Raw genomic sequence first — 26,078 nt, forward strand, 5'->3', positions numbered from 1 at the left:
ACTTACTCATTTGTGTGGTTTCATTTCACTAGAGAGGAACACCCACAACTCATTATTGAAAAATCTATTATAGGTGCCTTACATTTTAAAACATCATTATATTTGTTACTTAGAGACCAGTCATTTGTTAGGTTTATAAATTAATACATGGTTGGTTCATATATGTATTATGATAAGCCTTCGGGGGGACAAGCTAACTAAAAGTACATTACAGGATTTGGTTCTAGCATTAATTCACTGAAGGATCCCCCAAAACATAGTTTTAGACCCTTGGTAGGTTAATGGTTATTAACCCACACTGTGTTCTATATTAACCATACACAGTCAGTGGACATGTGACTCGTGATGCATGTGTTGTGAACGTGCTGATGTCACAAGAATCCATTGCTAGATGATTAACTACTGAAAAGAAACTAGGGAATTTGGCACTTTGGAAAATCTCTCTGGGGGGCCTATGTGTATTTTTAGGTGACTAAATCCTGGATCATCATGAGATTAGCTGTTACTTTATGTGATATGTAGAAGAGCAAAGATTTATTATGTATCCAGCAATATTTTATTTCAGGATTCATTGGACAAATTGGCAGATGCCCACTTTTGCACTGACAGTTATTGTCAAAGGATAGATTGTTATGCAGACTATATTATCTTATTTACATTAATAGAATAAATATATTGGGAATTTATATTGCATATAATTCGTTATTCTAACTCTTGTCTGCAGTAATTGATAGGAAAGTTGTTCTTGAAAAAATCACAATAAAATATAACGGGACAGTCATTTTAGAAATGTTTCCAATATTGCCAGTTACCTTTGAACATTTTATCAAATTGCCTCCATTGTTCACAATACTGTACTTTCTTTGATATTATTAATTAGTGGTTCTAGATGTTCATTTGGAGGCAAAATCACCTTCCAAAATGCCTAACTTTCTCAAAAGGAGCAAAATAAACAAAAGGGGGAAGAAATGTTTCTGAAGAGGGAATGAGTCTGGGCTGTGCTTTAAGCAAGACCCCTTGTTTTCAGTTTGTAGTTTGTTTAAAATTGCCCATGATTTTCTCAGTGTTTATTACAAAAAATTAATGAATAGGTTAAAATCAGTGCAAAAAATGTACTCACATAGATTTAAAATAATTAAAAGGACATCTACCTAAGGCTCTACATCCTGGTCTTCACTACATGGGAAGGTTGAAATAAGATGCAAATAACGTAGCTGGAGTCAAAATGTCTTACACCCCATCTAAACAGCGGAAGGTAGACAGTAGCAAATGATTCCGTCGGCTTCCCTTACTCCTCACAACGAGTAGGAGTATCGTTACCAGTGCCAGCGGGAACGCCCTTTGCGTTTGATCTAGCAGGTCTATACTACACCTTCTAAATTGAACCTCGGAAGATCAACCATAGAAGCGTTGATCTTCCATGTAGTGTAGATGCGCCCTGGGTGCCTTAACTCCTAATTAATAAGTGTACCGTGGGAATGAATTTCTCTCTTGATGAGGGACATGAAATAAACAAGACCCATAAAATTAAGCCAGATTTAAAAGCACAGTCAACCAACCCTCCTACTGACAGAAGAATTTGAGGTGTTTCTAAAACAACTAGCCTTGCTAATCTCTGAGAAATATTACTGAATAATGCCATCTCAGGCATCTTGTTTCTTGCTCATTTTGCATTTGAGCAGTGCAAGAGAATGCTACACACTTAACCCGTCATATGATAACTAATCTGAGTAGGCAGGAGCTGTTGAGTTCCCTGTGGGACCAGGAAAATAAAAACATCTATATAGCTATATAGAAACATCCTACCTTGCAGGAGAAAGAAAGAGAGACAGGGAGAAAGATGAGGTGATCCCTGCTTCTATGGGTTGGGAATTCCTCCCTTCTCAGGGCCAAAGAAGATCCTTTCCCACTCCTGGCTTGGGGAGTAGCAAGAGACATAGCACACATACACAAATATGGGACAAAAGCCTCATTCCTGCCTTCATGAATTATTGGGTGTTCTTGTCTGCAGAATTCATCAGTTCTTTGCTTTTGAGAAGTAGCCCAGAGCTATAGTCACTTTGAAAGATCTTTGCCTGATCTGGGAATTGGTCCAAAAATTAGATTGCATTCTAAATGTACCCCTTATGGAGGATCAGAGAGACATTACACCAGGTGTTCAGTAGATGTGTATATTCCATTGGGAAGCAAAACCCCAGCTGTCTCCAGAAGTATTGAGTGCAGAAACAAGTAAGCAACAGTAGAAGTTAATGCTATGAATTTATACAGCAGTTGTGATTAAAGATCAGCATGTACCACCATTCAGTACCATGTGAGATGCCATAATTTCTCACTATACTTAGAACAGGAAATAAGTTCCTTTATCTTATGTATTACTGAGTGGTAACTGCTGGTAAAACTTGACTTTTGAATGTTGACCACTCCTGTCAAAGAAATCAAAACACTTTCAAAGGCCATATAGACAAAGGTAAAAAAGATGTGTTTTTAACAATTAGATAACATAACAAATGTGTATTCATGAACTAATGTGTGTTAACACATGTTAAAATCCTAGTGTAGATGAGGCAAATGGTAGTTTTAGCTTGTTAACTAGGCAATGTAAAACTACAATGGCTGCGTCTAGACTGTCATGATTTTGCGCAAAAGCATCCGTGGCCAGTCTAGATGCGATTTTGTGCAAGAAAGCCCCGATCGCCATTTTAACCATTGGGGCTTTTTTGCGCAAAACAGTTCTTCCCTGTCTACACTGGCCCTCTTGTGCAAGTATTCTTGCATAAGAGGGCTTTTTCCCGAGCGGGAGCGTGAAAGTATTTGCGCAAGAAACACTGATTTTGTACATTGTGCAAATTCAAGAGGCCAGTGTAGACAGCTGGCAAGTTTTTGCGCAAAAGCAACTGCTTTTGCACAAAAACTTGCCAGTCTAGATGCACTCCAATCTGTTTTAACCTGTTTTAAATGTGGTATTGTAGTTAACACTCAAGCACAGGAGTTCTCAGCCTTTTTCTCTCTGAAGCCTCCTCCACTCCAAACATGCAATAAAAACTCCATGGTCCAGCTGTGTCACAGCACCAGCTTTTCTTCATGTAAAAGCCAGGGTGGGCATTAGGGAGTAGCAAGCAGGGGCAATTGCCTGGGGCCCCATGCCATAGGGAGCTCCATGAAACTAAATTACTCAGGCTTCAGCTTCAGCCCTGGCTGGCAGGACTCAGCGCCCTGACCTCCAGTCTTTTGTTGTGGGACTTTGGCTTTCTGTCCCGGGGCTCTAGACAGTCCCACACTGGTCATGCTTTGCTGACCCCTGAAGTCTGCTTGTGGAAGAGGGCCTCAGACCCCTGGTTGAGAACCGCTGCTCTAACTAACATGTTAAAAATGCCCTTTTCCCCTTAGTGTTGACATGGCCAACATGTTTATTAATTACTTCCTCACAACTCCCTATGTGAGATAAGGAAGTATTATTATTCCCGTTTCACAAATGCGGAGATTTAGGGTGTGTCTATACTGCACCCTTAGCTCGAAATAAGCTATTTAAGCCTAGCTTATTTTGTAATTGAAATAAACCGCCATTCCGAAATATCCCTTAATCCTTGTGGAGTGAGGTTTACAGGGGCATCAGAATATTGTAGAATATTTTGAGCTATTTCAGAGTAACGGGTGCATTGTCAAGATGCAGAATAGCTATTTCGGGATCCTGGAAGTGTCCTGAAATAGTGCCACGGTGTAGACGTAGCCTTAGAGTATATTCAGGTTTGAGCTGGGAGCGGGAGAGTCCCATGCACACTGATTTTCATTGACTTAGTGTGTTAAAAAGAGAAGCATAATCTAAGCAGGAGGGCCAGATGTCCTGAGTCCATGCCTAGCATCTGGGATGAGTATATCACTGGGAAGGCTAACCCTGCCTGCTTTGGCTACACTCTATTTTTAGCTCAATTATCTGGACAGTGCTAGCTAGGGTCTGTCTCTTGAGCTGGGAAATATACGAAGAAGTAGGGGAGAACCTCATTTCCTGCTTTTCCCTGCCCTTCGTTTTTCAGGACACAGCTGCTGCTGCTGACCCCATGTTGAGAATTTTCTTCATCCATTCCCAAAGGTATGATGCACAAGTTGGCAGAACCCTTAGAAGCAGAACATTATCCCTTTCTGCTGGCTACTTCGTTTAATGTGGTGAAGTAAATCAGGATTTTCAAACCCTACGGCTGTGTCTACACTGGCCACTTATTCCGGAAAATCAGTCGCTTTTCCGGAATAACTTGCCAGCTGTCTACACTGGCCCCTTGAATTTATGGAAAAGCACTGACGATCTAATGTAAAATTGTCAGTGTTTTTCCGGAAAAACTATGCTGCTCCCGTTCGGGAAAAAGTCCTTTTCCGGAAAACTGTTAAGGAAAAGGGCCAGTGTAGACAGCCCAGTAGTGTTTTCCACAAAAAAGCCCCGATCACGAAAATGATGATTGGGGCTTTTTTGAGGAAAAGTGCGTCTACATTGGCACAGACGCTTTTCCGGAAAAGCATCCTGCCAATGTAGACGCGCTTTTTCCGGAAATACTTATAACGGAAAACTGTTCCGTTCTAAGCATTTCCGGAAAAGGGTGCCAGTGTAGACGTAGCCTACATGTGATAGTGGAGAGGCTGCATCTCCCTGAGTTCCTTGCTCTTCTCCTTGGCAGTGACTTACTGCCTTAAAGCAGTTCCAAAGACTCTTTCATCAAGAGATGGTTTATGGAGCTGGTAGGGCTTGAGTTTTTTATTTTTTTCTAATAAAGTATTTTGTTCTCCCACCTAAGAAATGTGTTAAACTTGCTTTCAGTTAGCCTCACTGCTGTGAAAATCAGATCAAATCCATGGAGAGGAGGATTCCCTAGCTGAGCAGGAAAGAAAGAACAGAAGCACTCTTCAGAAGGAAAAAAAACTAAATAAAAGCCTAAGGAAAGAGGCTTACCCTGCATTGGGGAGAAGAGTCATTGTCTAGGTCTCAGCGGCTAGTAGGTTTAAAGCCTTGAGCGAAGCATCTACTGTCTGTGCAGTGGGAGGTGCTGCTGGCTGCTAATTATCAGAAGTAGAGAGGATAGTTCATTGGAGGACAACACTTGTCTTGGCTTGTTCTGCTGGTTAGATTTAAATGCTGACTCAGGTTCAGAAGGTGGGAGCAATTTACCTCTCTTTACCAGGCCATGGAAGGGGTAAAGGATATAATATGCCTCCTGCTGTATTGCTCTCCTTGCTAGTAGTGAGAGCGGGGCCAGGTTACAGAGAGGTAAACAACTTGCTCATGATCACTCAGTGGGATGCTCACTGGAGGACAGCACGATCCTGGATGGGGTGCTCTGCCAGTCAGCTGTAAACATGGATTCAGGTTCAGAAACTGGGGCAGTTTAACTCTTCTCTCAGTGGGGAGAATAGGAACAGAAGCCAGATCTCATGCCGTAACCATATTCCCTCCACCCTTAGCATGGCTGCATTGTAAAGCTCAACAGAGTTGTGGATCCCACATAATATGAGCTGAAAACGATTAGAAGTGAGGGGAAGGGAGATGGCCACTGCCCATCACTCTGTTTGGCAGAACCGGTTCTATTAAAGGGTGTAGCATTGGTCTGGGGCACAGGACTCAGAGTTGGAGGTGAGGAGTGCTGCCAATCAGCAGAAGTAGAGAGGATGCTCACTGGAGGACAGCACTACCCTCGGTGGGGTGCTCTGCCAGTCAGCTGTCAACACGGACTCAGGTTCAGAAACTGGAGCAGTTTAACTCTTCTTTCAGTGGGGAGTCACCCCACTGCCATCATCCCCATGCAGCCAACAACTCTCTAGTCTGTCTCATCCCTTTTTGCATCCCTCCTGAGGTGCAAAGGGCCCAGAACGCAGCTACATCTTGCCAGCAGAGAATTTCACCCACTGTGGGAGAACTTTCATCACCAGGCTGGAGGGAGGGGATATGTTGTGGGGCAGGAAGGAGTACTGCAGAGGTACTACTAGAGAAGGATGCACCTATAGCTGGCATATGAGCCCAGATCTCTGGTACCTACCTATGGGCCATGGTCTCTCATGGGCTGTTCCTAGTTAGCTTAGGTAAGAGCAAACACTCAGCTATGCTAACCAATACTTGGGTCAGGGCTGACATAGCTCTGCCCTCAGAATCTGGGTAGCTCTGACAGGCTTTTTCTCTGCGGCACTGAATGGAAACTTAGCACAGCTGAGAACCTTGCTCTTAGTTTGATGGAGAATGTGTCAAAATGAAGATAAATGAAAAGACCATTGTGGCGGGGCGGCCCCGCACCTCCCTAAAACACCCGCGTCCCCTCGGAGACAGGGAAGCGGAGCCTGCACCACGCCGGGGCGAGAAGCCGTGAGAAGGCCCGGGCGGGGAGCGGTGGCGCCCCGGAGGGGCAGCGACGCGGGGGAACACACCCGCGGGGACGGGAGACCGGCCGGGATGACGTCCGCAGTGACGTCACCGGCGCGATGCCTGGGGACGTTGCAGGTTGATGACGCCGGGGGGAGCGTCATCCCCCCATGCCTGGCGGGGACTTTAAAAGTGGATTCCGGACTGGAGGAAGGAACGGATCCCCGGGGAGCAGAAGCGCCGCAGCGGGGACCGTGCGGATCCAAATACTGGAGAGTTTTAACCTGGGGACCCCGGACTAGCATCAGCCCACGTCTGGGGAAGAAGTGGCCCAGGGCGGGGGCGTGGACCCCGAGAACGGGGGAGTTTAGAGGTCGTGATCCCCTCCGCTAGGTAAGGACGTTTGTCCTGACCTTAGGGCCCTGGGTTGGGGTTCGGAGCGAGGGTGGGCCCGGACCCCCTTCCCCAGCGAGCGGAGGGCAACCGGGCACGCTGTGAATAGTGTGAGTCAATATAATTTAATAAACCGTAAGACACCCAGGACGTTGAAAGAGGTGTATTACCTGGGGGGTTGGGGACGCGGACACGAGTGGTCCCCTACAACCATATTTTAGCTACAAAAAATGTCATGAAAGCAAATGGCTTTGCAAATGGGATTGTTCTGCCTTTTTTCTCCTGACAGCGCTTGGTTGCCCCAAATGAAGGTAAGAAGCAGTAAGGGGGTGGCAGAAACAAAGACATGGCAAAAATGAAGCTAAACATAGTTAATTAGATTTCAAGCATTGACATTTCAGACTTTATTGTCACTCTACGTGCTTCTATAAAAAAAGGTCTGAAACCATGAGGCAATGCTCACAAAAGGGACAATATCTAATAGGATTTACATATTGTGTCCCCAGTAATGCTGGGTGGTGTCGATGAACATGTCAGATTAGCAGCAAGAAGTAATTGACTTAAATTGCAAATGTAAGTCAATTTAGCTTAGATATCAGGAAAAACTTTCTAACTGTTTTAAGTACCGGAATAGTTACTGAGGGAGGGTGTGGAATCCCCATCCTTGGAGGTTTTAAAGAAAAGATTAAATAAACATCTGTGAGGGATCGTCAAGGTTTACTTTATCCTGCCACAGCACGGGGGCGGGCCAAAGCTAGATGATTTCTTAAGGTCTTACTCAGCCTGACATTTCTATGATTCTATAACTCAGTAATATCTTATTTGACCTGTGTCTGCCCAGCATTTAGCTGTTAAGACAAATGCCATGTGAAACAGTGTGAAACAGTGCCTTCAGTAGCAGCTCTGCTCTGTTGGATAAACTTATGCAAAAAAACCCAACTGAAGCCTCTTTTATCCCTGTTTGTCTGGCTTCCGCACATGCTAATAAAGGCATTTAAAAATTAATCTCCCCCTTGTTTGCACAAAATGGAATCCAGAGGAGACAAATGTGACAGTCATTTCACAGACCAGGCTCACAGGGGCATCTGGGGAAATGTGCACCTTTACTTTCAGTTTCATAATAGAGTTTTAAGCTCCTGGGAGATAAAGAAGAATCATCATGTAAATGAGACACCTGTTCCTAATCATTAGCAGTTTACAGAGCATTTTTCATCTTCAAAGTGTTTTCCACACACTCTTTATTCCCAGCTCTGTGTGGGCCGTAGGTCACTAGCCCCCTTTCAGCAGATGGAGGAAGGATAAGTGCATTTCAGGAAGACACCTGAAGCCTGCAAATAGTCAGGGGAGGCTTTGAAGTCTATGTTGAGGGGTGGGGTTGCCTTCCCAGATTACAGAGACCCTCTGTGAGGCCTGCCAGCACCTGCACTTCTGCTTCAGCACTAGCCCAGCAGAGCTGGGAAACTTTGCTAGGCTGAATTCAGACCTCAGGGGACATGTCTGACCTTTGGATAACTGAAGCAAAATGCAGGACAATGTAGCACTTTAAAGACTAACAAGATGGTTTATTAGATGATGAGCTTTCGTGGGCCAGACCCACTTCCTCAGATTTTTGATCTGAGGAAGTGGGTCTGGCCCACGAAAGCTCATCATCTAATAAACCATCTTGTTAGTCTTTAAAGTGCTACATTGTCCTGCATTTTGCTTCAGCTACCCCAGACTAACACGGCTACATTTCTATCACTTTGGATTACTGAGCATTGCAGTTAAGTGCAACTCAAATAATTAAGCTTTGCGCAAGAATAAGGGACTAGCTGTTCATTTTACAAGCAGCACTGGGGAAAAATTAAATGTCTCTATTGTCACCAAGTGGCAAGGTAAAGACATGCTAACCCAGCTTCCTAAATACAAGGGAACGAACCCCACAGGAGGAACCAAAAGACATGGCCTAACGACAGGTTTTTGTTTTTCTGCACAAGCAGCCTCAGTGTCTGTGCTGCTCAGAAAGCCGCTGTTCTCTCTGTAGAGAAAGGTTCATAAGTGAAATTGTGTGGAGGTAAAGCACCGGGGGCCCAGTGCAATACACAGCAGGCCTGGCCTTCCAAGTTGAACTAGTCTCAGAAGGATGGGGAGGAGGGCTCTGTATCAAACCAGCATATTCAAGGAAAAGCTGGCTTGAAAAAAGAGGCAAACCTTTACCAAGGCCGGCTCTACGGGAGCACCTTCCAGAGCTGGGATTAGTCTTCCCTGCTGCGAGCCCTTGATGCAGACGGATCTTCCCTGGTTCAGCAGCTGCAGAGGTTAATTTTACCTGCATCATGTCCCAAAGGAAGTGACATTGCTTATAACACACTCTCCAGCAGGCTCACTCCTCGCTTGCTACTACAGCTTTAGGAATTTACTTTCCTCTTTGTCACTTGTCTCTCTTTTGGGCATATGAAGCATTTAAAAAAAATGATTCTATCTGTTTTATTGGATGTCTAGGGCAGTTGCAGCTGACCTAATTATAGGTAACACTTGGAAGTTTCTTGACCTGGACAGAGACACTGCTAGTTTAGGGTTTCATACTATGCCCTGAACTAGCAAATTTCAAAGAGTCTTACAAAGCCTCGCCCTCTGAGATAGGTGATCTTATTAATCCTGTTATAGCTGATAGAACTGAGGCACAGAGAAGTTTGGTGACTTATTCAGAGGCAAGGATGTAGTCCGAGACTCTTAAATTCCAGTCCTCTTCACTTACTTCCCATTGGACTCCACTCCTTCATCCCCTCCCCCCCAAAAAATCATACAATAAAATCATTGTTTCCTTAGGCTTACAATACACAGAAGTTGAATGGACAGGGCTCAAAAAAGTTGAATGGACTGGACAAGCCTGAGTTGCTATTTCAGCATTTTCAAATCCTACTTGCTTTTTAAATATAGCAATTACAGAAGTTACCCAGTGTTGTTTGTGTCTATTATGTAGAGTGGTGTAGGTATGAGATGCAAACATAAAAACAGAAGCACAGTTGATTAGCTGATGGCAGATATTTTAAAACTAAATCTAGAGTTTAGGAGAAAGAGATCTTGTTGGAGTTGTAACTCTCCATAAATATGGTGATAGCACTGTATCATGAAAAATGTTCTGGTGAAAAGGCATAACCCATTGGTGCATCTTTTGGCCTGAATGGAAAAACTCCCATTGGTTTTCAAGTTGCAATATCAGCCACTTAGACACAGATTTTGCACCAGGAAAATTTTGCCTGAATGAGAAGAGGATGAAGCCCCATGATAACTTTGGAGACAGAGTGCCTCTAGCAAGGATGACAGCTTTTGCAGCTCCTGGGCATGCAGCTTCTGTTCTACCTTTTTATAAGAATACAGGGCGAATGTTCCCCCATGCCAAGCCAGCTCTGCACTTTTTGGGGGGAGCCAGCTCTGCTCTTGCTGGAAGCCTCTTGTAGTCCCAGTGCTCAAAGGACTGCAAGGATGCAAGACTACTTTACGTAGGCACAAAGAAGTGATAGAGGATCCTTGTATCCTCTCTTCACAGACATATGCACCCAGCAGCAGTGGCGGATGTAGGGCAGGACGAGTGGGGTGGCTGACCCGGGCTCCGCGCTTCAATAGGCCCCGCGCACATGCTACTTCCTGTCGGCCGTGGTGCATGCGCAAAATTGTGCTGCCCTGGGCCTGCAAAACTCTCATCCGCCCCTGTTGTGCGGAGTACACTATGTCCCTTATACAGATACACACAGATTACAGGAACAAGGAAGAAGTATCTGTCAGCTCAAAAGCAGAAAGCCAGGTACACACTAGATCAGCATATGCAGGTTGCTGGCTCAGACAAAGCTATGTGAGCAGAAATGTTCTGCTGCATTTAAGCACAGAACATCTGTTCACCCCAGATACAATTGCTTGACCTTTTGGGGTGTATTCTAGTTGGGGTGGCAATGAAAACAACACTCTCCATGTGATGAAACAAAACATCTTTTGTTTTAAATAGATTAATGGAATGGGACCAAACATAAATATCTAGAGATTGTAAAAGAAACAGAATCTTTATTTTTCAATTTATCAATGTCATGCATATTTTTAAAAAAGAATGTTAAAATGAATGTTAAGGGAAACTTACCCCATAGACCAGTTCACCCACCATGCCATTCCATATCTTAGTTTCAGGGTCCCTAGCACCATATTTACCATCTCCAACAATGGACAGTTTGTACTTTATTCCAACGTGTTTTGCTATTTCATAAGCTAAGTCTACACAATATCCTTCATATCTCTCATTCCCTTCTAGCTGTTCATGGTTTTTCTTATACATTACATATGGTGATTCCTTTGAAACAAAAGCAAAGATCAAAGAATATAACACATGCCTTTAAAACATGACAAATGAGAGCTGTTATTAGCATTACTTCATGTTATTGGCAAATATCAACAATATTTCAAGGGCTGCTTTTATCTAGTAACTGGAAAGATTTCCAAGTCACCTTCACGTAAACATTAAAGGCTTCTTGGCAAAACAGACATTCATTTAAAAATTCTTAGAAGTGCAACAGAAATTCATCACTGGCCAATCCTGCAAATATACATACAATTTTCTTTACTCACAGGAGTATTCCCAGCGAGGCAATGGGCTACTCACATGAGTAAAGTTACAGGTTTTTTTGGTGTGTGTGTGTGTGTGGGGGGGGGGAGATCAGGCCTGATTCTCCAGCAGATCACAGGTAAGCAACCATAATAGTGCAGTTCTGAGCTTTAAAAGCCTTGATGTACCTCATCCTGCTTCCATTGAAATCAATGGCAAAACCCTCCACTTCTTTAAATCGTGCAGGATTAGGCAGATGCTTGAATTTTTGAAGAAGCCTGAGGCATTTAGGTGCCCAGCTCTACCACATATCACCTGACTTCTTTGAAAAGCCCAGCTGAAAGACTGGGTGTGTGTCACTAAATTATAGTGAAGTAAAATATGATCCTTCTAGCAGTGTCACGAAGCTGACTCGTGTTCAGTACAATTGTAACAGGCACCATGGGCACAAATAATACTGTATTATAAGCCACATGTACAATAGGCTTTAGAACTGACACAGATAATGCTATGAGATCTAAGAAGAGTCGTTCTCCACTAGCTACACAAGCATTGGATGCCATTACCTATTGTCTAAGCATTCCCTGTGGGCCAGATTGTGCCTTCCTTACTCAGTCAACAGGAGTTGTGCCTGAGAGAGAGGGCTGCAAAATTTGGTCCTACAGCAGGATAGGCCAGATCTGCAATCACATATGTGATTTACTTATGTTGAGAGGAGTTCCACTGAATTCAAATAACTGAAAAGAAGGTAAGCACAATGTTGAGATCAGTGGGACTCCTCCCATGAGTAATTGTGGGCAGGATCACGCTCTCCATGCATCTGTGGAGCATGCTGAACTTCTCAGTCACTTGAAGTCACACAGCATCCAAAACCGGCTTCCGAATACATCCACCAAAGCACACACTGAGTAAGAACATGCAACTTACTAGGATGGTGGTGACTACTATTGTTCTGTTCTCCACAGAAGAAGTGTCATTCGATACTTGCTGGTCTAGCGCTGGCACAAATCTTTCATATTCATTCCAATAACCAGCCTACAAAAGCAGAGAGTGTTACTTAGTTACATATGTTTATAATGATCTGGATGCATAAAACTGATGTTCATATACATCTGCCCTTTTTATTTTTAAAAAGTGATTTTTACTTAGGATTTTTTTCAAGATACAAAAAAAGACTATAGACCTAAAAGCTTTTGTAGGACCTGTAAGTGTCTTATCAGCTATTAGAAAGGTCATGTGACATTTTCTTGCCAACATCGAGCTGTGGGAACTTTTGCTGAATTTTTGCATTGTTCCATCAGGGAATGTGTAGATATGCAAAATTATGTGAAATTAATGTATAGTTCTATATATATATATATTGTTACATAATATATCTTATCAGATATATATTGGAGAAGATGTTGCAGAAAAATTCTCATGGAATAATTTCTGTATTTCTGCAACCAGAGAATACAATATAGGATAAGAAAATAAACTGCAGAATTCTTGAATGAACTGCTTTTATTTTGCAGCCATAACTTTCTCACTTGAACTCTGCCCTCAATCAATCTCAACCTGGTTTATTTCTAGAATACTAAATCTCTGACCAACTGCAAACAGCTACTATGTAAAGTAAAACAACCCCTCTCAAACAAAACAAAGCAAAAATATAAGCTACTACAAATGTAGGTCAGGTAAAGGCAAGGGATAAAAATAACATTGGTCCCATGTCCTGGAGAGGTTTGGTCCAGAGACAAGATTTCAAGACCTGATACATCAAGTAGCTCTAGAGTTACATATACTGGCTGAGGCGCTGGGATTCTTGATATATAGATATATGTATTTCTAGAGTAAGGTACAATTTTAAAAAATGCTTTATTGACTTAGGAACATATGTCCAATTCAATGAGACTCTAAGGGCTAAGCGCACAATGGTCAGAATTTCAAAGATATGTAGGTGCCTAAAGATGTAAATAGGCACCTACCTGAATTTTTAAAGTCAGATGCCTAATTCTAATTGAAATCAATGCGATTTGGGCACCTAACTTGCTTAGGTCCCTTTGAAAATTCCATTAGATGACTATTTGCATCTTTAGGTACCTAAATATGTTTGTAAGTTTGGCCCACAGACACTTTTGAAAACGGGACTTGGGCTACTACGTCACATAGGCACTTCTGAATATTTTATCTTCGGCCATGAGATAATGGTCCTTTGAACATCCTGATAAAAAGCCAAACACTGTATTACATCATTTTAAAGAGGTTTCTAAAATATATGGGTTTCAAATTCTCTATTGCTCTGAGGCCTGTAATGGGGAGGACGGAAGAGATAAAAAGAGATTAAGAAGAGAGGACTGGGCAAGGGTCTGAGGACAGCACTGTAGGAGGAAATCAAAGTTCAGATGTGGCAGGACAGGCACCTCAGATATGAAACCAGGGTGTCTGATGTAGGAAGGGATTCAAGGGAGGGGGAACATAGTCAGAGTAATCAGGCCAGAATAGAACTATATTCTTATAATTTTTCATAAATGAAGAATAAGTGAAGAGGAGAAACAAATGCAATGGGAGTGGAATTTATCAGGTTTTATGCCTTCACAACAGTTGTATGACATAGCTTGTTTTCCTGAATTTGAGGTAATACATATTTTTTAAGACATCCCTGGAGAATACATGTTTTGAAAACTTACCTTCCGTGATCCAGTGGTTTTTGCTTCATACACGTCAATTGTGTAATTTGTTCTGCGTCCGTAGGTGTCAAACTGGATATTTCCAGTCATTCCTTGGACTTGTACCTTAAACAGGGAAACAGTAAAACATTTACACAGAAGAACATTATTTCTATTTTTTCTCTCTTTCGTGTGCTGAAGGAACTTACTATGGCCTGATCATTTCCATTAATACCTGCATCCTGTCCAGCTTCCAACAGAGCCACTTACATTTGGTCTACCTAAAATTCCTAGTTCTCTCAGTTTCAACTATAAACATTATTAGTCTTCACTGCCTTAGTCTTAGTCTTATTCCTCCTGCAAGGAGGTTTAACAGGTAGTTCGATTTAGGGGCTTTAATTCGAAATACTGGGCCCTTGCCACGTGTAGACGCAGGCAGCTAAGTCCGGACTTGTAAATTTAAAAAAAAAAAAAAAGTGGCGACTGACTGGGAAGATGCAAATCAAGCACAGGATACTTAAATCCCGGGTTTGACTTGCAACTTTGAATGCCTACATTAGCCTCCCTAGTTCGAACTAGGGGGCTAGTGTAGACATATCCTAACAGATGTATTGAAGCATAAGCTTTTGTGGGCAAAGACCCGCTTCGTCAGATGCATGTGATGAAGTGGGTCTTTGCCCATGAAACTTATGCTCCAATACATCTGTTAGTCTATAAGGTGCCACAGGACTCCTTGTCACTATATGGAAGATTGACACTGCCATGGTCAATCTTCTGGAGTTTGATTGAACTCAAAGGGTGCCCTTCTTGGCTCTGGTATTTCTGATCCTCCCGAGGAGTAAGGGAAGCTGATGGGAGCGTTGGCTCTCGTCAACCTCCTGCTATGTGGATGGGGATTTAAAATACGTTGACACCAGCTTTGTAATTTATGTAACTTACTTCCTACTTCAATCTACCCATGTAGTGTAGACCAGGCTTTGGTGAAATGTACTAAAGTGCCACATAAACCCTCACAATAAGGACTCAGGTGGTACACACTGCATAAGCCTGGTGCTCTAGGGCCAGATCCTGATACTCTTCCATGGAATAGCATCTGTTGGTCCAGTCAATATGAGTGAAGGTACCAGACTCCAGTACCATTAGATGAAGAGTAGCAGAATTATGTCTATACCTGGTAAAGAGATTGAGCTAGGTCTAGATGGATGATGCTATATAAATATAAGTCATAATCATTACTTATTCACATTAATGATTTTGAAAGAAGTATGAAGCACTTTGTTTCAAAGGGAAAAAAATCTGTCTTCCTTGTTTCGCTAGTATTAGAGGAGGAGATATTTCAATTCATCACTTATCAGTACTGACAAGCTTTCACCAAAGACCAAAGAGAAAGCTGTCAGACGCTTCAGTAGGGATAATTTATGTTAAATATTAGGGACATTTTATAACAGTAATAAGAGTTGGGTAATGGAACAATCTTCTAAGGGAGGGAGTGGAATCACACAAAGCTGCTCATTGATCTGTCAAAGGTGGCATACAGATGATGAAATCAATCTTGTCATAACTCACAGGGATGGATCACATCCCAGTAAAATCTCTTTGCCCCACATTTATTCAGTGGGCCAAATTCAGAGGTGATGTGTCTGTGAGTCTATGTGTAGTCTATCTGTGATTTGATGGCACTGGAAGATGTAACTGCATCACCCTTGATTTCTTTAGGTTCAGCTCAATTCACTATTTATTGAACTTTATCGCAAGCACAGAAACCACAGAAGCCCTGATTCACCTATTCAGGCCAACTCAGCATGTGCTTAACTTCAAGCATGTGTTAATTCCATTGATTTAAATCGGACTGTAACATTCTTAAAGATAATGTCACGTGCTCAAAGTCATGGAGGGCAGGTCTTTCAGTGGTTATTAGCCAAGATAGTCAGAGATGCAATTCCATGCTTTGAGTGGCCTTAAACTTCTCACTACCAGAAGATTGTACTAAAGGGCAGAGGATCACACACTAACTGCTCTGTTCTGTTCACTCCCTTTGGGGCACCTGGCATTGGCCACTGTTGGAAGACAGGATACTAGGCTAGATGGACTCTTGTTCTGACCCAGCATAGCCATTTTCAGTGTTCTATGTTCTTTCCTGAATCAGGGCCACAGTAAATCCAGTTTAAGTTTAGGAAAACATTAAAGCTGGTTTGCTGAAAATGTTGATAATCCATTGCTGGAGATACATCCAATCCATAAGGATTACATAGGCCCTGGTGTCACTTTCTCAGTAGCAAGGAACTATGGTCTGTGCTTGCAGAACAGTACGTCTGGAGGGAAGTAATAGAGTAGCTATTGAGCATTTGATTGTCACTGTCTTCTGACTGGGTTGATTTTTTCACTTATGCGGGAATGGAGGATGCCCAGCAACTTGCAGGATCAGGCTTTGTTACAGGTAGGAGAAAGAAACAGGAAAGCTGGGTGCTTGTGGGTATGTCTAGACCACAGGGTTTTGTCGACAAAAGTTGGCTTTTGCGACAAAACTAGACCTGTGTCTACACTACCGCCGCGTTCTGTCGACAGTAAGTTGACAGAACATGGCAGTTTTGTCGACAGCAGTAAATCTCATTTTATGATGAATAACGCCTTTTCTCGAAAGTACTTTCTAAAAAAGGCACTATTGCATGCAAGCTGTGCTTTTTCGAAAGAGAGCGTCAAGACTCTCTTTTGAAAAGCGGCTTGCTTTGTTGACAACGCTGATTGTAGTCTAGATGCTCTTTTTCGACAGAGGCTTTGTTGACAATATCTGTCGACAAAGCCTCTGTCGAAAAAGGCATGCAGTCTAGATGTAGCCTCTGTGAGCAGATCAATGTGGAGGCAATCAGAAACAAAGGGATTATTTATAACAAACTTTAAGGCTCTCATGATCATCTGCTTTTGACCTTCTGCACATCTCAGGCCACAAAACCTCACCTCTCCTGTAACAGACCTACAATGTCTGGCTGAGTTACTGAAATCCTCCATTCATGATTTAAAGACTAAATGTTACAGAGAATCTGCTTTTTATTCAATTTTAAGCCAACAAGAGGCCTGAGCCCCATGCTGCAGAGGAAAGTGAAACGTTCCCAAGAAATCTGTCAATTTGATCTGGGAGGAAATTCCTTCCTGACCCCAAATACAGTGATCAGTTGAACTCTGAGCTGATTGGCAAAACCCGCCAGCCAGATTTCTAGTAAAGAATTCTCAGTAGTAACTCAGAGCCCTCCTCATCTCATGTCCCATTACTAGCCATTAGGGATTTTTGCTACTATGGGCCATGAACCATCATGGGTAGTATCGTCACACCACCCACTCTAATATCATTAGCTCACAGACACTTACCTTCCTCCCCCTCCCCCCCGCATTCCCCTTCTGTTCTGAAATGTGATTTGTCCTTTTCATATGTGTTCACTTTTTTTTAATTGTATCCTTTGGTATATATGGTTGTAACTATTTTCTTCCACTATTTGATCTAAGGAAGTGGGTCTGGCCTATGAAAGCTCATCATCTAATAAACCATCTTGTTAGTCTTTAAAGTGCTACATAGTCCTGTATTTTGTTTCAGCTACACCAGACTAACACGGCTACATTTCTATCACTCCATTAGGTTTATCAAGATCTGTCTTGAAGCCAGTTAGTTTTTTTGCCCACACTGCTCCCCTTGGAAGGCTGTTCCAGAACTTCACTCCCCTGATGGTTAGAACTCTTCATCTAATTTGGAGCCTAAATTTGTTTATGGTCAGTTTATATCCATTTGTTCATGGGTTCAAATTGGCACTTAAATAATTCCTCTCCCTCTCTGGTATTCATGTCTCTGATGTATTTGTGTAAAGCAATCATATCTCCACTCAGCCTTTGCTTGCTTTCCTCTCACAAGGTAGGTTTTCCATTCCTCCAATCACCCTAGTAGCCCTTCTCCACACCTATTCCAATTTGAAGTATTCTGTCTTAAACATGGGAGAGCAGAATTGCATACAGTATTCCAGATGAGTGCTCACCAGTACCTTGTATAGTGGTAATAACACTCCCCTATTTCTATTGGTTATAACTTGCCTGATGCATTCCAGGTTTGCTTTTGCCTTTTTATGGCTCCATCACATTGGCGGCTCGTAATCATTCTGTGTTTCATCTCCTCTATTGCTTCCAACTGATATGTTCTCAGAGAAAAACTTCTTGTGGTCTAAGATGCACTTTGTACTATTCAATTTCATCCCATTTTCATTATTTCAGTTTTCAAGGTCATTCAGATCTTCTTGTATGTATTCTGGTCTTCCTCTGTACTGGCCATACCTTCCAACTTCATGTCATTTGCAAATTTTATTAGCACACTCCCACTTTTTGTGTTAAGGTCATGTATTAAAAATATTTAATAAGACTGGTTCCAAGACCAGTCCTTGAGGAACTACACTAGTAACCTCTCTCCAGCCTGAGAGTTCACCTTTCAGTATGATCCACTGTAGTCTCCTCTTTAACCAGTTCTTCAGTTCTCATCTTAATCTCCATCTTCTACAATTTAACTAATAATTTCCCATGTGGAACTGTATCAAAAGCCTTACTGAAATCCAGATAGGTTAGATCTACTGCAATTCCTTTGTCTACAAAAATTGTTTATTGTCTCCAAGAAAGAGCTCCAGTTGGTCTGGCATGATCTACCTTTTGTAAAAGGTATTGTAAAAGGCCATGTTGTATTTTACCCTAATTACATTTAACTCTATGCCTTAACCACTTTCTCTTTCAAAATTTGTTCCAAGACCTTGCATACAATTGAGGTTAAACTAATGGGCCTCTAATTTCTTAGGTCACTTTTCCCTCCCTTTCTTAAATGTAGAGACTCTATTAGCAGTTCTCTAGTCATAGGGCACGAACTCCAAGTTTACAGATTCTTGCTGTTGGGTTTGCAATTTCATGTGCCAGTTCCTTTAATGTTGTGGTCAGTTGTGGTCCACCTATCAGATACTTTAGGTTCACATTTAGGGGAGGAAACATAGTATTGCATAGTTTTCAAAGATATAAGGAAGCAGAATCCAGTCATACCCATCTGCCTTTTGTTAGCAAGGTAATTACAATTTGACATCTGAAACTTGGATTAGTTGTTTGAAGGATTTCTTATTCTGAATATTTTTTAATTTTAGATGTTCCATGGCTGTTGTGGCTAGGAAATATTAGTAACAGAAAGTCGTAATTCCCTGAAGCAAAGGTACAAGATTATCATCTAAATAGGGAAAAAGAACACATTTCATTGTGTGGGTTCTGGTAGGATGTGTGAAGATCAAGAGCTGGGTATGGAGAGGGAATGCTGAGCTAGATGGATAAACCTCTTCTACTTATGTTACGATATTTAAATATAATGGGCTTAAATCACCCTGACATAATTCAATATTCTGTGCCTGCCTCCATCATGATTTTGGCTCTGAATATCTTATGAATCTTTTATTAAAAGTGTAGCCTTTTACCAGCCAACATCTGGATATATTTTACCTCTCTGAAACAGGATATGTTTTGTTGTACTGTTTTCATTCCCATTCAAGCCTTGTTGATGTAAGTACTTTGGGATCTCTTGCGAAGGGTTTATGTATCACTTCTAATTAAGTTTTGACACTACAAATCTTTTAACTGTTATGAAGGTTGAATTTAATTACCTTATCTTTGAAGTGTGTAATGCTACATTAATGAAATTACAGTTAGGGCATTTGTTAGGGAACTGACATTGTGATATAAGAAGTGTTCTGACAGTGAGAAACTGAATCATATCTCTCATTCTGCGAGAGAAAGAAATACCCTTTTGATCTGATCCTTCCAAATTGGCAAATTTGAAAAAGCAATAATTAACCCAAGTGTATGAAGTCTGATTTAGAGATCCTTTTTATGTCATGTGGCCTTAATTCCAATCTTACTCACTCCAATTATACACTAGTGCAGGGGTGGGCAAAAGGGCCTCCGCAGGCTGGATGTGGCCCACCAAACTGGTGGATTTGGCCCGCGGAAGCCCTGCTGCTCCCCCACCCCCATGCCAATTAGGACCTGGGAGTGGGAGGGAGCGCGCAAAGTTTCCTCCGCTCTGTCCCTGCCCTGTGAGCAGCGCTTAAAAGCGCCACGTGCTCCTGGCAGGGCTGGAGGAGGCTTCACTAGTGCGCTCCTGATTGGCCTGGGGGCACGGGAGCATGCGAAGCTCCTTCTGCCCTGCCAGGAGTGCAGGGCACTTCTAAGTGCTGCATGCTCCTCACAGGGTGGGGCCAGGGTGGAGGAAACTTTGCATGCTCTGATTGGCCTGGGGGTGGTGGAGTGTGGGAAGTCTCCTCCAAGCTAGGGACGTGGGCTCCTAGGAGGAAGGGGGGGGGCAGGCGAGAAAAGGCACTCCTCCACCCCCAGATCGATCATGGTATGGGGGTGGGGAACCTAAAAGTATCCTGGCCCTGCCCCTTCCACTGGAGGCCCTGTCCCTTCCGGTGTGGCCCAGGGCCACTTCAGAAATTTTTGAAGTGGCCCCTGGCAAAAAATATTGCCCACCCCTGCACTGGTGTAACTCCACTGAAACCAGTGGAGTTAATCCCTGACTCAGAGATCCAACTCAGAACAAAATCAGATCCTATGTCTGAGAGGTTTTCATTCACTTTATGCCCAAAAATCAGTCCAATACACAGAGAAAAAAGACATACACATAGAAAACGAGAGTGGTTTGATCACTACTAGATCTGATATCGTAACTAATGGTTAGTGCCAATGTTCTCTCTAATCTTTTCTATCGATGTGTAGATTTTTTTCCATTTATTGTACAGAATAAATGTTTATGTGCACCAATGCATGCATGAATGTGTACCACCAGTAGAAACACAAAACCTAGCTTTGAGCTCTCTGCTAATCAGCATTTGGATCTCTACTGAGCGGCCACGCAAGTGCACAGCTTACAGGAAACACTGGTTAGTACTAGGCGCTGGCCAAGTAGGCCGTAATCAAGTTGGAAATAAGGTTTTGTTAGGATTCAGAGAGCAGGTGTAAGGCAAAACCCCAAACTACAGTTCAAGCTGGTGCAGAAATCCTGTAGTTTGATAAAATAGCTGATCATATCGTTTGTGCAACTTTTAGAAAAAAAAAAGATGAGCTGATTTTTGTCTGGTGTAATATATATAGATAAATTCATGCATGCTCATAATATAAATGTAGTTTACAGTTTACCATCTTAGGAAAAAATATTCACCCAGTTTTATTTTATCTTCAGCCATATTTTTTTTATCTCAACCTAGCCTCAGAACATGTTTGCACAGCTTCTAACACAGAGCCATATTCAAAGATGCCAATATACAATACAATGAGAATTATGCCACATTGGCTAGCTATTACAGTTGGTGACCAGTTGGTGCTTTTTAATTCCTATGAACACTGAATTCTAAAAAACAAGTTTTTGGCCATGGGGAGGAGGGCATGTGTGTAACATACTGAACAGGATACCATGGCTTTGGACTGGATGGCATCGCAGACCTCGCTTGTGTTTGTCGTTGCCCTCTGCACTGGCCTGGGTACAGGTTAGTCATTATCAGCTTCAGCACCAAGGCCTTGTGTTTATGGGGTAGAACAAGGATTCTCAAACTATGGATCGGGACTGCGGTTGAAGCCAAAATCCAAGCTCCACCACCTAGGGTTGAAGCCAAAGCCTAAGAGTTTCACCTCTGGGTGGTGGGGCTCAGGCTTTGGTTTCAGCCCTGGGCAACGGGGCTCAGGTTACAGCCCCACTGTTCCGGGCTGAAGCCCCTCAAGCTTGGTCCCCCTCAAAACAGCAGGGCTCGTGCTTTGCCCGGCAGCAGGACTCAGGCTTCAGTTCCCATTCCCTGGTTCATTAAGTAATTTTCATGATCAGAAGAGGGTCATGATGCCCCTTGGCCATAAAGTTTGAGAAACCCCGGAGAAGAAGGATGCGAGTTCTGTCCCCTTTGGTATGTACAGAGCCCTTAGAAGTGCATTTGTTACAAAGCTGCAGAGGCAGATTTACAGAAGTTGCATCCTTCATCATCATGTCCTTAAAAAATGGTTCTCTGGAGACACTCAGCCTTTTTTGTTGTTGTAAAGACATACGTTGTACAAATGTGAAATATCTGTTCAATAGCTTAGGTACATTTGTCCTTACCATTTTCAGTGCTCTTTCTATATCAATTCCTTGGCTCCAGGGCACTGCTGGGTTTGCTAGGCAGTCTCCAGCACTACCTCTCCTGGAGACATCCACGCGCTGCCTTCGGAGGTAGCGGAAAGCCTCTGCTATGACTAGTATTGCATCATGGGTCAGTGCAGACGTATACTGAAATTGATGCAGATAAAATGTTGTGACAAACTGCACTCTGGAAATTGCCTCAGGGTTTCAAGGTCAATCCTTTCTCCTCATTAAAATGTTTAGAGCAGCTACAATTTCACCCTCCTCCCATCTATCACACGCTGTTTAACAATTACATACATTTCAAGTAAGAAATTAATGTAATGATTTCCTACAGTATATAGAAAAAACTGTCCAGAGTTAGTTAAAGTACTAATTAGGTTTAATTGGAGAGCTGCCTATCTAATGCAATGTTGAGCCAGTTGTAACCAACAGCAATACACAATTCACACTTAAGGTTTTCTTGTTTTTTTTAAAGAGATAACTAACACAAAGAGGAAGTTAAAGTTAACATTAATGATTTCTATCTGGCCCACATTTTTGATTAACTAGGATCTGCGGCCAGCAATAAATTGGTTTTCTTATCCAAAAAGCAGCCCCCAAATAATCTCATCCTGTCAACATTCTTATATTGCACAAAGCTACCATCATTACTCAGGTTATAAATCTGATATCACTCCCAGTCCATAAACAATAAGGCTGTGTCTACATTGGTGCGATTTTGTGCAAAAGCAGCTGCTTTTGCGCCAAAACTTGCTGCCTGTCTATACTGGCCGCGAGTTCTTGCGCAAGAACACTGACATTCTAATGTATGAAATCAGTGCTTCTTGTGTAAGAACTATGATGCTCCTGCTCAGGAATAAGCCTTCTTGCACAACTGTTCTTGCACAAGAGGCCAGTGTAGACAGGCAACATGAATTTCTTGCGCAAGAAAGCCCTATGGTTAAAATGACCATCAGAGCTTTCTTGCGCAAGAGAGCATCTACACTAGCAAGGATGCTCTTGCGCAAAAGCACAACTCTTGCGCAAAGGCACATGCCAGTGTAGATGCTCTCCTCTGGAAGAGTTTTTGCACAAGAACTCTTCTGCAAAAGAGTTCTTGCGCAAAATCATGCCAGTGTAGATGTAGCCTAAATGTCTTTAGAAGATGTATCTGTACTTTTGTCATATCCATTGAGTCATATGAAACTCTCCATCGCTGGAAATTGGCCAAACCTTTGGACACCAAGATATTGATTTCTGGTTATGTACCCCTCATGAGCCTAGGATTTAGATTAATTTGTGTTTACAGGATCAGCACTACATTTAAACAGTGAATATAGAATCCCTTTGTAATCATAAAACTGAATCTTGCAAACATATATAGGGCCTAATTTTGATGCTGCTGCATCACTAGATCCCATCTGATCTCTATAGTATTTGTATATACATGAATGAGAATTACTGGATTTCCAAAAAAGAATCTAGTGCACGTGTGCAGATTCCAGAATGCTCGCCTGTCTCCTTGAACTTCAAAAGCCTTACTGCACAGTCATTTAGATCCCCTCACATCCCATTTGGTTTATAACAAACACGCACGACACATGCACAAGTTGGAAAGATGGAATCCTAGACTCCAATAGTATTTTCAGCTGCTCTCCTACAGGACATGAATAAACCCTATTGGTTTCAATGACAGTTACTTTTATCCTGTAGAGGAGAACAAAACCCTAGGTGGCCGCTACATTGAAAAATGTTTTTGATATTGTGGGAGGTTCCCCATTTTGATAATAACCATGTCAAATATTTGATAGCTTTTGCAAAACTAGGAAGAGGGCTTTTATGCCTGCACATGCAGAGAAATACACCTGATTTAAAAAAGTACAGATAGTGTCAGGAAAAAGATTTTTTGTGCAAGCCATTCTTCCCAAGTTTTAAATTATGGTCCTGTTTATAAATACTTGATAACCTTGTCCTTTTCATGGTGACATCATCTTTACAGCTCAGATTAGCTGGCTGCCACTGCTTATTTCAATCCTTGTCTACCTAACTTTTTTTTTGTGTGATTCTGGAATTGTAGTGAACTCTCTCTCTCTCTCTCTTTAATACATTAACAAATATTACACACCCTGTTCTACATAACAATACAGAATCTGATTTTTAAAAAAAATATTTATTCTTGCATGAAAAAAATCTTGTAATAGCTTTCCAATCTAGCTCTACATAAAGACCTGCATGGTAATAATTTTTTTCAGTAGATTGGATCAATTGTCAGTAACTTTAATGCATTTGCTTCCAAGTTAAGCCAACAGAGCTATCTAATTTTCTACTTTATTCGAATTCTACTTACAAATGCATGAGCAGGCAGAGAGAGAGAGAGAGAGAGAGAGAGAGATAGGGAGAGCGAGAGCGAAAGCGAGAGAAGGGAAAGTCTGATAAAATACAGAATAAATTAAACATCAGGGCTTTAATCCCTAGGCAATTTTGTTCTGTAATCAAAAATATCGTACATTATTTTTAAGTATGCCTTTTGACTGATAAATACCATGCAAGTTTCTATAATGAGCAGTATATTTATACAAAGGTAATACAATCTCTGTGTTTCACCATATATTTAAGTTTATTTTTATATAATAGAAAATAATTCCCCCCACAATGTAAATTACTTTTAACTGAATTAAAATATGCCTATGACAACACCATATATTTCTAAGCTTTTAAGACTAGTATGAGACCTCCCTTTGCTCCTTGGTAAACTGCCTCTAGTAAGAGTCTCTATAGCGACAGGTACTCCTGGCTTTGAAATTAATAGGGGGCATGAAGGTTAACCCCGTTTTGTGGGATGTTGGCTAACTCCCTCCTCAGGGATCCTTCATTGGCAGTGTGGTTGTGAAATGTCCTGTGTCAGGGGCCCTTCACGATGCCGTTGGGGGTTTATCTCTGAGTAGTGTGGTGTCAACTTGGAATGAAATGGCTAGATGGAACTGGTAAAACAGCGGAGACCATTAGGTTTCTTAGAGAAGAAGTGTCCAATTCATTAATATAAAATGCAGTAAAGGAATAAGAATTCTTTCCTTGTAATAATTAAGCAGAAGACAGAAGAACAGCGTCAGTGATGAGATGGCTGATTGACAGGTTTAGCATCCCTCCTATAAAATTAGTATGAGGTGAGGATGAGCTTCCCCCAAGGAGTTCTGTTTAAAAGTGACAGATTTTGAGACCTCCTCTGGGGGTCCAATTGTGCAAGTACTGGTGGAAACATTATCATCTATCAGCCATATATATGGAAAATGGAGGCTCTCAAGTTTAGCAATGTGAGTAGGCACAGTAGAGGAGGCCTAACCATTGGAGGAGGAGGGAGAAAGGAAAAGCATGATGATCATGCTAAGTACTTTGTTTAGCCCTTTATGACTTCAAACATTAACTGATGAATCCTAACAAAACCCTCTGATGGGGAGATAAGTGAACATCATCACCTCCATTTCACAAATGGGGAAGAAACCAAGAAACACACAAAATCATGACAGGGTATTAACCGGTTGTGATTCTGTTATTAGCAAAAATCCTTTTTAGTCTTAGACCAGGGTGAGTTTTAGCAAATCTAAGCTATGCCCTGAGCCCCACCAGGCATCTGTGAGGGGCTTTCTCCAGCTGACCCAACCTAAACTACTCTGCCAGGCTGTCTGAAGGGAGCCAGTAAGTAGCATGGGGAGCAAAGGGCATCAATAGGTAACATATCCAGAGCTACTGTACCTCTTTATGGAGGGAAATAATGGATGGTGATTTCCTGAAAACTGTAATGTGCCTCAGCAGGAGTGTGGTAAAGGGGCATCATTCCAATTCTTTGACACAAGTTGTTAAATTGATGACTTCCCCTTATGGAGAGGTGTGCAATAAAGGAACAAACAGAAATTCCGATAACCAAGGTGCATCCCCTGCATTCATCAAGTACCTTTTATGTTCACTAAGGCTACGTCTACACAGTGGACGTAA

General features: G+C 42.1%; 1 protein-coding gene across 4 annotated transcripts in view; it reads right to left on the reverse strand.

The window, feature by feature from the left end:
* GRIA3 (glutamate ionotropic receptor AMPA type subunit 3) overlaps positions 1-26,078 on the reverse strand; it is a 254,923-nt gene that overhangs the window by 76,146 nt on the left and 152,699 nt on the right. For all 4 annotated transcript variants that reach the window (XR_012906924.1, XM_006115395.4, XM_006115397.4 and 1 more), the window contains exons 7-10: positions 22,086-22,253; positions 13,967-14,071; positions 12,225-12,332; positions 10,839-11,045 (exon numbers count right to left, since the gene is read on the reverse strand). Coding sequence is in view for 3 of the 4 variants with exons in the window: in XM_006115395.4 (XP_006115457.1) it covers positions 10,839-11,045; positions 12,225-12,332; positions 13,967-14,071; positions 22,086-22,253 (588 nt within the window). In the remaining variant the exon portion in view is untranslated. The remainder of the gene's footprint in view (positions 1-10,838; positions 11,046-12,224; positions 12,333-13,966; positions 14,072-22,085; positions 22,254-26,078) is intronic.

Source organism: Pelodiscus sinensis, chromosome 13, assembly GCF_049634645.1.
Source record: "Pelodiscus sinensis isolate JC-2024 chromosome 13, ASM4963464v1, whole genome shotgun sequence".
Taxonomy (NCBI): Eukaryota; Metazoa; Chordata; order Testudines; family Trionychidae; genus Pelodiscus; species Pelodiscus sinensis.